Source organism: Ursus maritimus, unplaced genomic scaffold, assembly GCF_017311325.1.
Source record: "Ursus maritimus isolate PB19 unplaced genomic scaffold, ASM1731132v1 scaffold_3, whole genome shotgun sequence".
Classification (NCBI taxonomy): Eukaryota; Metazoa; Chordata; class Mammalia; order Carnivora; family Ursidae; genus Ursus; species Ursus maritimus.
In genome coordinates this window covers 44,732,445-44,745,373 of record NW_024425563.1, presented here as the reverse complement: position 1 = coordinate 44,745,373, position 12,929 = coordinate 44,732,445, and the positions used below count along the sequence as shown (strand labels likewise).

Below are 12,929 nucleotides of genomic sequence, written 5' to 3'. Positions count from 1 at the left end.
GCCAGGCTGCAGTTGGCCTCCAGCAGGCTGTAGAGCAGCGCCGTGTCCATCGCGCCCGGCAGCCGCGCGCCGAGAGGAAGTGTGAGTGCGCGCCCGGCGTGGCTGCGAGGCACTGGGTGCCAGAGTGAGCTGTCGGGAGAGCGCGGGACCCGGCCCCGGCCCGCCCAGCCCCAACCCCCCGGGCAGCCTCGCGGGGCGGCGCCGGACAGCCCGGGGCTGCCAAGTCGGGACCCCGGCGGAGAGGAGCTGCGGAGCGCAGCGAGCCGCGGGTCCACCGGCTCGGTCGCGGCCAATGGCGGCGCCAGGGGGCGGGGCCGGGTGGCTCCTGTCGGCGGGGCCCAGCCTTCAGCCCCCCCCACCCCCGGGCCCCCCTGTCCCACGGGCCCCTGGCCCCCAGCCCCGCCCCGAGTCCGCCTTCTCAGGCCGGGGCACCGTCCCGACTAGATGCGCCTAGGGTGCCAGAATGCTCCGTCCGAGGATCGAGGATCGCAGGCCCCGGGGCTGCAAGGGGCAGCAAAGCGCGCTCCCCCGCGCGGAGGAACCCGCTGCAGCCTCCCTGACCGAGAGAGCCAGGACTGGGCGGCCTGACTTTACTCTCCCTGCGGCGGGACGCGGGAGCCGGGAAGCAGGGGGAACGGAGAGACCACGTGCAGATCTGTGCTCTAGAAAAGCCGCTGTGGCCTGTGGGAAGGAAATGGATTGGAGGGGCTTTGAGGGCAGCAGGGAGGCCACGGAAACGTCTAGTGAGATCAAACGGCCTGAATGGAGGCACATTTGGACCAGGCCGTGGGGCTGGGATAGTGAGGTATTTAGGAAGACAGCCTGCCCTGGTGAGGAGGGATTGGAGGGAGGAGTCGGTGAGTGGGTTCCCCAGGAGCCAGGAGGCCGGGATAGCACCAGGTCTCCCCCTGGGTGACTGGGGTGGGAATAGTGTTGTCATTTAATGGGAGGGGAAGTCCAGGGGAGAAACTGGCTGAAATTATCTGGAGAGCTTCAAATAACCTCGTCTTGCTGCCCTGAGCTCCAGAGAGAACAAAGTGAGAGTGAGAATGTGTCTCTCACGTTAGCCCTCCTCACCTGAAACTAGCTTCCATACGAGAGAGAGAGAGAGAGAGAGAGAGTGTGTGTGTGTAGGACCTTAACACCATTAGATGCAATCTGCCCAGGCCCACTCGGACTGCCAGCTCCATGATTCCTGCCGCCCCACTATCTGAGTGCCCAGCGTGGGCCAGCTGGTCGTGCCTGCAGAACTGGGGGGGGGGGTCTGGGCTCAGAACATAGGGCCTGGGTATGGTATTCCTCAACTCAGGCTGGGTTCTGGTCTTGCCTCTGTGTCTACTCTCCCTGCATGTTACCCTATTCTTGGGGCTGTTTCTCCAAGACTGAAATGTTCTCTGAGGCCCCTCCCTGCCCCGAGAGTCTCTGGCTCTGAGTTTCCAGACGCAAAGCCTGAGGAAGATGTACGTGTGTGTGTGAGTGTGTGTTGAGTGTTTCTATCTTTAGAGGGCAGGGGAAGCTGGGACCCAGTCCCAGGGGACCTAGTCTTGTCCTTCCCGCTGCTGGCCTCCACTGGGAAGAAAGCTGCCAGAGAAGGCCAGTAGCACCCTGAACTAGCCCTATGCCCTAAGCAGAGAGAGGGGAAGAGGGGGGCTGGGCTGCCTTTGTGTGCTCCAGTTCCACCAGTCTCCATATTAACGCTTCTGTCACTGCCAAGGCAGAGCCCGAGAGCACTGAGACCGGGGATGAGCACTGGCATCTCTCCAAGGCTAGCTGACTGGCAGGTACCAGGTGCAGATCCGCCATCCGGGTCTGTCTTCTATCTCTTGAATGGACCGTTAGAGCCCTTGGCTCAGCTCTGGGCAGCTGCCGGGGCAAAGATCCCTGGGCGTTCACAAGAGCCTGTGCCAGGAGCAGGGGAGGACAGGTTGAGTCCCAACCCCAGCCTCTGACCTGAGTCCTGAACCCAACCCTAGGCAGAGTCCCGTCCCCAGTCCCAGGCTGAGCCCTACCCCACAGCATCCCACATAGGCTAGAATGTGGCTGGCAGGGTCAGGCCATCTCTTCATCGGGGGAATAGTCTCCTTCATGTGCAAAGGAGGGCCCTTCACAGTCCAGGGGAAAAGAGAGAAATCAAGCTTAAGTTATTAAGGTGCTTATCACCAGAGCCACTGCGCGGGGCTGCTGAGTGCCCAATGACCAGACGCCAAGGACTTCCCACCTCCCATACAGCTTTCTGCAGAGTAGGATGGCCTGGGAGCCTTGGATGGCTCTTAACTGAGAGAGCACACGTCATAAAGATCCCTCTGGGAAGTGCCTATCTCAGTGGCAGGACCAAAGGCTGTTCTGATCTGGACTGGACAGTCAGGGTCCGCGCACAGACCCGCAGACCCGATGTGCCCTGGTTTCCAGGATGCAGGGCCATTTCTTCGTGGATCCTATTATTATGAGCGTGATTGCCTGGTATTCTAGATGTGGCAGAGAGGGAACTGAAGGCAGCAGCTTCGGCCCAAGTTGATTTTACAGCTCGCTTGAGTGTTTGTAAATAGGTAAATGAGGAAGAAATTGTAGAGAGCTAAAAATTTCCTCAATTAGATTAAATCCAATGACAAATAAACAAAGTCTGGGCCATTATGCTAACTAAGGAAGCAGCAGCGGATGGCAGGCCCCTGGGATGGAGATGGACTCTCAGGCCAGGACCGGGGGGAGAGGTATTGGGATGGTTGTGTGCCCCCAGGCTAGGGAGACAGGTTGCAAGTAGGTTCAGGGAAGTGTGACAGGTGCTGGGGTGTGTCAGGAGCAGCATGGGGTGAGGCAGGTGTCCCCGGCCCACCTCTGATGTCAGCTGCAGGGGCAGTGGACGGTTGGTTGCAGGCAAGCTTGGACGCACATCATGGTCCTACAGCACACAGACGAATAGGCATGCAGAGCAGACTGGAAACACACACAGCGTCTCGCTGTCACGTGTCTTTACAGCATCACACATTCCCTCATTCATCCCACCATCCATCAAATGTCAGCTGGAAAATGGGATTTAAGGGGATAGCGTCTGTCTCTGCCTCTCTGTGGAGATATGCTCGGTCAGCCTGAATACACAAGGAGCAGGCAGATACGGGTCAAGGCTGTGGGGTTGACCGGGAGTTATAATGAGGTTGCTGAGGTTGTGGAGTCTTGGGAGAGGCCAGAAGGTGCCCCACTCCTCCCCCACACATCCCACTCCACCTTGGCACAGGGGGGAGATGGCCAAGGGGAGATGATATCTTCAAGTCCAAACATGGGACCAGGCAGCACCCTCAGCAACCTTCCAATCCCACATTCTCGCTGATATATGGACAAAAGGAATTTCCCCCTCAACCCCCTGGGCCATCCTCATCTCTGCAGCAGTCAGACTAGGCTCCCTGTCTCTTCCACTAGGCAGATGAAGTGATTTTTCTACAATTAAGATTATGTCATTCTGGGGCGCCTGGGTGGCACAGTGGTTGGGCGTCTGCCTTCGGCTCAGGGCGTGATCCCGGCGTTGCGGGGTCGGGCCCCACGTCGGGCTCCTCCGCTGTGGGCCTGCTTCTTTCCTCTCCCGCTCCCCCTGCTTGTGTTCCCTCTCTCGCTGACTGTCTCTGTCTCTGTCGAATAAATAAATAAAATCTTTAAAAAAAAAAAAAGATTATGTCATTCTTCCCCTAAGAGTGGCTCCCCATTGCCCTCAGGATGGAGCTCAGCTCTTAAGCACTGCAAAGAACACTCTTCCAGATTATCTATCCTTCGTTCTCTCCCTACTGCCAAACTTCAGATGCTCTTTGGAACCACATGTCCTTCCCTGGAACCATTCTATGCCTCTGTCGATTTGCATATGCTGTTCCCTCTGCTAGGAATACCCTTACCGCTCTACACTCCAGGTAGCCTAGCTGACTCCCACTTGCCCTTCAAACATTCAGCTTGGCGTTCCCCTCCTTTGTCTTGTCTGGGTTGGGCGGCCCTCCTCGTTGCCTCCATCTCTTGGGGCTGGTTTATGTCACACCAAAGTTGTCAGTTTTTCTACTGTCTCCTCTACCAGCCCAAGGTTCCGAGGGCAGGGCTGGTCATGTTCCCAGACTGACCCCCAGCACCCGTTGGAATGCTCCAGGCCTGGGCAGCAGCTCTGTCTTCCTGGCCAAGGCTCTCTTCCCATTTGACCAGCCCTGTGGTCTCTGTGTGTATATGTGTGTGTGTGTGTGTGTGTGTGTGTGTGTGCGTGCGCACGCGTGCACGGTGTGTATGGATGCACATGTTGGATTGGGGAGTTATTATATTTCAAGGGATCCCTGAATCCATTTGACCCCTTATATTGCCATTGACTGAATAAATGACATGCCTTACGATCTGGGCCCTCTTAGGTGCCTCTGTGACGAACAAAACAGAAATAATCCATTTAAAGCCTATCTGAGGTTTCTTGTGATTATGTGTGGTTTTCTCAGAGGCATATAGTTTAACTGGTCACAGCCTTTGATTTATGACCACTTGTCATCACGAGCCCACACATGGCCTAACTATCTTATTCCAGTTCGTTCTTTTACGGAAGTTCGAACGTAGTAGTAAATAGAAGGAATCTGTCACCGAATCCAAAACTAGATCATTGCCAATCCCTTACATATTTATCTAAATACTCCTTCCCCAGAGGGAACATTCTCTTGAATATTTATTTCCTTGCTCTTAGTTTTTCAGTTTTATCGTATGTATGTATGTCTAAACAATAGATTGTTTGGTTTTGCTGGTTTCTGAACTTACATTAGTCATTACGCGTTTTCTCAATCAGTGGACACTTAGAAGGAGGTCAGTTTCATGTGGGGACCTGAGAAACTATTCCTCAGGTCCAAGGGCATTCTAACTGCCTGTGCTTCCCAACTTTGGGGCGTAGTGAATGAAGGATGACGTGTCCCCACGACTGTTGCTGGGGAGCATTGTCAGTGATATGGTGGATGCATATTTAATGACACGGGGAAGTGTTCACCTGAGTTATAAGAGGAAAAAGCAGGTTACAAAACTGTGGACACAGGATCATCCCCATTTTTTGAAAAAACAAAAAAGAATTAACATGAGGCTCTATAGATCGATAAACTCCTGGGGGATATAAACATTGTAAATATGCTCAGGTTGTGGAATAATGAAGAAGCATTGTCTTTGAGTTTTAAAAATACTTTTTCCAAATTGTATCAATGTAATGTATCCCATTTGCAAAGAGATGAATGATATTATAAGTTAAGCAGGGGAGGCCTTGTATTTGGGGAAGTTGAGTCCCTTCCCACTCAACTCAGAGGAGGGTAGGGTAGGGTACCATCCGCCAGGGGTCCTGGGGAAGACGAGGGTCTGTGCCCTGAGCTGGAGGGCAGGGCAGGGGGCAGGCAGTTGGTCTGCTGCTAAACCAGTGTTGCCTGTGAGAGCAGAGAACTCTGGTGGGGGGAGGGTTGGGCTCTCCTGGAATGGGGGGCTTCCATTTCCTGGCTGATGGGAGCTTGACCTGGCCCATGCTGGGTGTCTCCATGATCTGTCATTCAGACTCCACAGTAAGCCTCTGAGGCAGACTTAGACCTGTTTCTAACAGAGGAGGAGACTGAGGCTCAGGTGTTCTTCTGGGCTGAATTGTGTCCCCCTAAATCTATAAGTCCTAACCCTCAATACCTCAGAATGTGACCTTATTGGAGATTAATAAGTAATGAAATTAAAATGAGGTCATCAGTGCCAGCCCTCCTCCAACGTGACCGGGGTCCCTGTGAGAAAGGAGCCTGGGACACAGACGTGCACAGAGGGAAGACGCAGGGCAGAAGGCGGCCATCTACAAGCCAAGGAGAGAGGCCTCAGAGGAAACCAACCCTGCCGACACCTTGATCTTGGGTTCGTAGCCTCCAGGACTGTGAGAAAATACATTTGTGTGTGTAAGCCACCCGGTGTGTGGGGCTGCATGGCAGCCCCCAGCCAACGAACGCAGACGGCTTGGCTGACTCATCGGGGCCACGCTGCTTCTAGGTGGAGGAGGTAAGATCCAGGCTTGAGTCTGTCTGATCCCACACCTGAGCTCTGGACCACTCCACCATCAGGAAGGCAGGCAAAGAGGCTTTCCTCTCAGACACCTGATGCAGGCTGCGTTTGGTGCTCGATCCCACTGCTGGAAGCACCCTGACCTCCCCGTGGCCTTGGCAGCAGCCCCGGACCCCTGGGCACCCCCCAGCCCTCCTCCTGCCCTGCTGTTCTGTGGGTGCAGAACTGACAATGCTAAGACACTGGGCGGGGCCTGGAGACAGCTCTCTGGAGCCCCCATGGCTCTTCTGAGCTCTGTGGCGGCTCCCCCTGACTCTGAGTCGGCTGCTGGAAGACTCCGAGGGGTCAGAATTCAGGGGCCCGGCTGCTGCCTTGCAAGTCCTTACCCACAGGTGACACCTGTAGTCACGGCAACCGGAGAATGCAGTTTACACCTTCTGCCGGTCTTGCTCAAGTTTATAAGCAGAGGGGCGCCCCCTCCTTCGGCTCTAGAATGCCAGCCAGGCCAGCTTCCTTTAGATGCACACAGCCGGGAGCTGAGGGCCAAGGCCTTCATCATTGGTGAAGGGCCTGAACCTCAAAAGGGGGAGGGGCTGGTCCAAGGACAGAGACCAGAGCCAGGACCGGAAGCTGGTCACCATTCCCCACCCCGCAGAGCTGGGGCTGGTCCAGGAGAGCTGCCTCCCCTCTCCTGGCCCTGAGGCCCCCCTCATCTCCTGGGGTCTGCCACTGGGTAGTGGCGGTGGACATGCATACCTGAGACGTTGGTGAGGGTCGTGACTACATGGCAGTACTGCTCCAACAGTGCCCACGGGGGCTGGTCCATGGGCGCCTGGCTCGTCCTGGCAGCCTAGAGGACAGGAGGGATGGGGGGCAGAGATCAGGCCCTGGCTAGCCACTGACAGCACCTGTCTGTTCCCCCTACCCTGTTCTGTCTCTCATCCCTTATCTCTCATACCTCTGTTGTATAGAAAGGGAAACTCAGAAGGGAAATGCCTGGCCACGCAGCAGGATGGCAGTCTGACCAGGCCTGGAATGCTGACAAGGCCTTAGAAAAGGTCCAGTGCAGCTTGACCTCCAAGACAGGAATCTATACTGTCCAGCCCCTGGTCCCCAAAGCTCTCCTCCTTGGGATGGGTGGGTGTCTACCAGCTGTTCGTTTACCCAACCAATATTTATAGAATGCTTACTATATGTCTGGCCCTGGTTGGGAGACCCACTGGGTGTCCTTGGGATGGTCCCAGGCCAGGTAGGGATTCCCTAAACTTAGAAGGCACAGAAGGGAGCGGAAGAGAGCAGACAATGTATCTTTGTTTCCCTGTTCCACAAGGTAAACAGGCAGTTACAACAAAGGGTGTCTCCACATGGGGGAGACACCTAACCTGGACTTGGGAGACCAGGGAGGGCTTCCTGGAAGAGATGGCACTTTGGGGGCAAGCAGAAGAAAGGAAGGGATCACTGTGCCAATGTGGGCACTCACCAGGGAACAGACATGCTTGATGCGACCATGGCAGTTCCATCTAAAAGATAAAGACCATCCAGGACCCCATCTCCTGGGAAAAACCATGAGAATGGGTGCTGGACTGGACATAAAGAAATAAAGCAAATGTGGTTATCTTTACCCCTGAGGGACCATCTTCTGGTGGGAAAGATGGATGGGTGACCAAGTTGTTACAGCGTCTACCATTTGCTGAGGTGGAATGGGGTAGCATCTTGGAGAAGGTCATGCAGATGTAGGCTTTGAAGATGGAGTAGGAGTTTGCCCAGCTGATAAAGATGCTGCCAGGAAGAGCATCCTAGGTAGAGAGCACAGCATGTGCAAAGGCAGAGAGGCTGGGGAATGCATGACATGAGACTGAATGAGACCTCTGCACTCTAGAATTCTCTTGTCCCCTATTCTTCCCAAGGCCACCATTTTTCCCACTCTGTGGCCAGTACGTGTGTGTGTGAATGCATTTGAGTGCCTGTGTGTGTACAACTGTGTATGCAAAATGACTTTTGTGCTCTCCCTACCCTGACATTCCTGACTGCAGGATTCTAGTAGGCACCGCCCACCAGCGGGCAGCCCCTCTCCTCTCCCTTGCCAGTCACATATTCCCTCCCAGGTAGCTGGGACAATGTTTGCCCCGGGATGTCCCTGGGCCTAGAGCCCTACAGCCCTCACACATCACGTTCCCCACATCTGGCTCAGTCATTTCCTGCGCAGGGGCTGGAGGCTGCACATTTCACCTCAGCACGCTGGCCTGGGGCTCCTGATAAATGACCCCACCTGGCCAGATGGGCGAACACGGGCTGCTGCTCCTCAGAGCACTTCGGGCGGTAGGGACACCATTCCTAGGCCGTCACTGCACCTGAGACCAGCCGACTGTGTCCCATGGGGCTGGGTACGGAAGGAGGTGCTGGGGAGCAGAGCCATGTGTGCTGTGCGTGCTCAGTGTGTGTGTAAGGTGTGTGTGGGGTGTGTATTATGTCTGTGTGTCATGTGTGGCTGTGTGAATAGTATGGGTGTAGTGTGTGTGTGTGTGTGTGTGTGTGTGTGTGTGTGTGTGTGTGTCTATAAGGGGCTCCCATGAGCCGGGAGCTCTGGCTCTCGGCCTGCAGGACAGACAGACACTAGGGGCCACGGTCTTGCTGTTCACATACCCCGGGGGCTTTTGGGAGCAACTCAGCATCAGCTTCTTGGGCGTCCGGAAGGCCTTGCTGCCCAGTGAGCCCCTGCCAGGGGTGAGGTGGGCTAGGAGGGGGAGGGGACAGTCTTTGTCCTGGGATTTCCAAGAATTCTGCCGTCCCACCCTTGGCTGGGTCTGAGGAGAGTGTGGGCCCTAGGCTCGACCCATCACATGCTTCCCAACCCCGTTCTTGCCCCTTCTTGTCAGAGGAGCAGCTCGTAATGCCCTCCCCAGGAGGCCAGGATTTCCGGTGAGTCAGCATCCGGGGGAGGTCATGGCAGAGGCAATGCTCAACCCAGACGCACATGGTGTTGATGGCGGACCCTCGGGCTGGTCCGACTCGGCATCTTAGAGGCAAGCGCCTTCTCTCAAAGCCCCCAACTGCCACACCGTGAGCCCATCACTCAGGGGTCGCGTGTTCATGTTTGGGCGGGCGGTCTGAACGCACGGGGCAGGGGGCGGGGGCATTGCTGGGCTGTCCCTGCATCAGACACTACGGTCTGAGGCTGTGGCCGAGTGTCCTTGGTGGGCAGAGCCCTGGGGCGCGGGGCGCTGTGCTCAGTAGTGAGGCGTGCTGTTCAGAGCTGGGCAGCTTGGGCGAGCAGATCAGACGGGGTTTGGGACTAACTCCCAGATCTGGCCTCCGTCTTCTGTAACTTCCCCACCGGTCCAAGAGCCCAGCACAGCTAACGATGTTCGTTCTCTTTGAGGGGCTGAAGGGTGGATTTGACTGAGTTCAAGCCCACAACAGACCTTGGAAGTGCGTATTTTGGGCAGGGCCGCGGCTGCGGGTGGTGCTGGGTGGGCAGGGAGGGGGCAGAAGAGGCTGCTGCTCTCAGAAAGCACACAGTGGGCCACGGAAAGCAGAGACACGGCCTGGGCCACGAGCTCTCAGAACCAGTAGACTGCAAACCTCCCCACGTCCAGGGTTCTGGGTCAGCTCTGTGGCCTCGGCCGAGTGGCTCCACTTCTCTGAGCCTCGCTCCCCTCGTGTTGAAAGTGGAGATAATACAAACCCCATAGGGTTTTGGAGTACCTTCAACAGGTTACTGGAGGTGAGGGGCCTGGCATGTGTGAAATGGTGGCCCCTGTCAAGGCCTTTAGGTGGGGTCCAATTAAAGAGCTCAGAGATGGGGGTGGGGCTTCAAGCCTCACTGTGGGGAGTCCCAAGGCCCAACTCAAATCCTTCTCCTTCAGAAAAGCTTCCTCAAACCCCGTGTTCCCCATTCGCCAACTCTCTAGCCAGCACAGATCCCCCTTAGCCCTCAGGACCCCTCCCAGCACTGGACCCCTGAAGATGCAGCCTGAAGCCCCCTCATTGGGCACACCGTTCAGCAGTGCCCAGTGCATGCCGGGCGGGCGGACTGAGGGCTCCATGGAGGGCTGGGCGCTGGAGCTCAAGTCCAAAAGGATGGAAGCTGTGTCCAAGGTAAGGGGAACGATAAGAGCAGAAAGAGATCCCTGGGGCAGGAGCTGAGCAAGCAAAGGCCCAGAGGTGAGAAAGCGCAGGCCTGTCCGGAGGCAGCCGGCCTCTGGCTGGAGGAGGCCATTCACAGGGCAGAGGGAGACAGGTGGGAAGGAGAGACCTCTCTAGCGGGAAATCAGCACTTACAATGTGCTGGACACAGCTCAAAGTGCTTTACCACAGCTCATTCAAGCCTCACAACGGCCTCTGAGGTGGCTGCGAATAACCCCATTTTCTAGAAGAGGCAACTGAGGCCCAGAGAGGCAAAGTCACCTCCCAAGGCTGCACAGCAGGTAAGGGGCTGAGGCAGGACTAGACAGACGGTCTGGTAGCTTACGGCTCGGTCAGATACACAGAAGAGCTGGTCCTGGGTGAGGAAGTGAAGGGTGGTCCAGAGATGCTGAGAGCCCCAGATGGTCCCTGACAGGGTGGCTGTGGGGCTCAGGAGCCACTCTCGTAAGAAGCTGTCCTCCCCAGTGCGGTGGGGCCCACAGGCTCAGGAGGCCACTCTCGTAAGAAGCTGTCCTCCCCAGTGCGGTGGGGCCCACAGGCAGAGGGCTGGGTCACCCGAGGAGTGTATGCAGACACAGCCGGCTGGGCAGGGCCTTGCCCGTGGAGAAGTTTGGGCTCTATAACTTAATCTGAGCCCCCCCCCCCATTATTCTCTCTTTTGCAGGAAAACCTTAGGCTTCTGCATCCAGCTCTTGGATGTCCTAGGGGCAGAGTCACCCGCCACCCCTCACCTCTACCCAGTGAGACTATAGATGACCCACATCTGTCTGGTTCACATCTGTGTCCCCAGTTCCCAGTCCAGAGCCTGGCACATGGCAGGTACTCAATAAATGCTTGTTGGCTGACTGGATGGATGAGACCATGGTCCCCTCAGCCAGATGGAGCTGTACCCCTACCCCCAATTCTGGGAGCTCAGTTTCTGGGCTCTTCCCACTTGTCAGATTCCTTCTCTCTCAATTTTCACTTTGAGGCCAGCCCAGTTCCTGGTTCCAGCCCCTGTGTGCCTGGAATTGGAAGGCTTCATGTTAGAAAGGGCAGGGGAGAGGCCCTGGCAGGAGGAGGAGGCAGCAGGTCAGGGCCAAGATGCCAGCTGCTCTTGTACCTTGGGCCCTGTCCAGGCAGAACCTGTGCCCCAGGGATAGGCCTCGTTGGAGCCAGGGTGTCGGCCCAGCCTGGTGCTCCCTCCTGGGCTGCCTACAAAGCTTCGTCTAAATTTAGCCCCTGGTCTAAGCCTGGGAGATTTACAGGACCACAGGTCCTGTGGCCAGGCTGCCAGTCACCCGAGGGGAATGGGGTGAGCTCCCTTCCCGCCTCCTCCCTCTCGGCCCAAGGTCAGAGAGGACTCCTCCGGGAGGGAGAGGATTCCTCCGCACTGTTTTCTTTCATTCACTGGTTTCATTGAGCCCAAGCTAGGGCTAGAAAAGAGAGGAACCTGGGCCCTGTGGGAGGGTGGAAGGGTGAGGGGAAGAGGAGGAGAAGGGGATGCTGGAGAAGGGGAGAAGGCCGGAGAGGGAAAGGGAGGGAAAGGTGAAGGGGGAGAAGGGAAGGAAGAGGAGCAGAGGGGGTAGGGAGAAGGAGAAAGGGAGGAGAAGGGGGAAAGAGGAGGGGTGTGTGTGGCGGGGGTACAGCAGGGAGGTGAGGCTGAGATGGACTGAGGCAGAGGGTAAAGGGCTGGAGGCCATATGAAGGAAGTAGGTAATTATTTTCTGGAGTATCTGGGCAGGCTTCCTGGAAGGGGAGACTGGATATTCGATTCTAACTTATCAGGTGCTGGACTTCAAGTGAGGACCCCCAGGGCCCCAGCAGCTTCCTGTGGCCTCCCCCATCCCTGAGGGCTCCAGCAGGTACCTCTTCCTAAGATGCCCACTCTCCCACCCAGTTCTAACGGCCAACAGCTCACCCGCAGAAACTTCCAGGCCTCTCCTTATCATGTGCACTTTCTCCTCTCTGATAGCCTGTGGCTCTTTCTTCTCCGTGCCTCTCCCCTTAGCTCTGCCAAGCCCTGGGCCCTCACGCAGATGTCTGAGGATGGAGGAAGCTCTGGAGAGGGGAGGCCCGATAAAGGGGGAGGGGGCTAGCTAGCAGGAGGCCCTAGAACAGGTCATTAGGTCTACAATCTTCTCCTTAATCATCAACTCATCTAATGTCCAGTTGACCTGAAAGTCACTCCATTCTGATTTGTTCTGGCATCTGGTTGAGTATCCTAATTAAATTTTTGTAAAGGGAAGAAAATCTGGAGTCAGGCTGCTTGGTTTGAATCCTGACCCTGCCACGACCAGATGAGTGACCTTGGGCACATGACCTCGCTTCAGCTTCCTGATCTGTAAAATGGGGGTAATGATGGTCTTATCCCCTAGGGGTGTTATGAAGCTTAAAATAGGTAATGCATATCAGTGCTTAGAGCAGTGCCGAGCATGTGGTAAGCCCTATGTAGGGGCTCAAGGGAATAAGCAAAATAGGTTTATTGAATAATCTATCCTTCCCTCTGGCGGGTTTGAAATGATGTCTTAAAAAATATGAATTTTGTATAAAGTGACTTTGGACAAACTGGCTGAGGACTCCTAATAATGGCTAAAATCAGATAAAGTAGAAAATGACAGCTCAGAGGGTACAAAATAGTCCTGTAATTCGTAAAGTGCTGCAAATTTAAGACTTAACAGGAATACAAAATTAAGTAAGCAGTGCTCTCAGACAAATTGGTATTTTAAAAAGTACATAAACATCAACAAAGTGGCAAAAAACAGAGAAGAAATTGGATGACTGGCTTCGTCAACTAC

At 55.7% G+C, this 12,929-nt stretch overlaps 1 protein-coding gene across 1 annotated transcript in view; it reads right to left on the bottom strand.

The window, feature by feature from the left end:
• CRHR2 (corticotropin releasing hormone receptor 2) overlaps positions 1-6,849 on the bottom strand; it is a 35,693-nt gene extending 28,844 nt beyond the window's left edge. Inside the window, exon 1 of the mRNA XM_040644124.1 lies at positions 6,763-6,849. Within this exon, the coding sequence (XP_040500058.1) occupies positions 6,763-6,832 (70 nt within the window). The 5' untranslated portion in view covers positions 6,833-6,849. The remainder of the gene's footprint in view (positions 1-6,762) is intronic.
• Between the last annotated feature and the right edge of the window lie 6,080 nt (positions 6,850-12,929).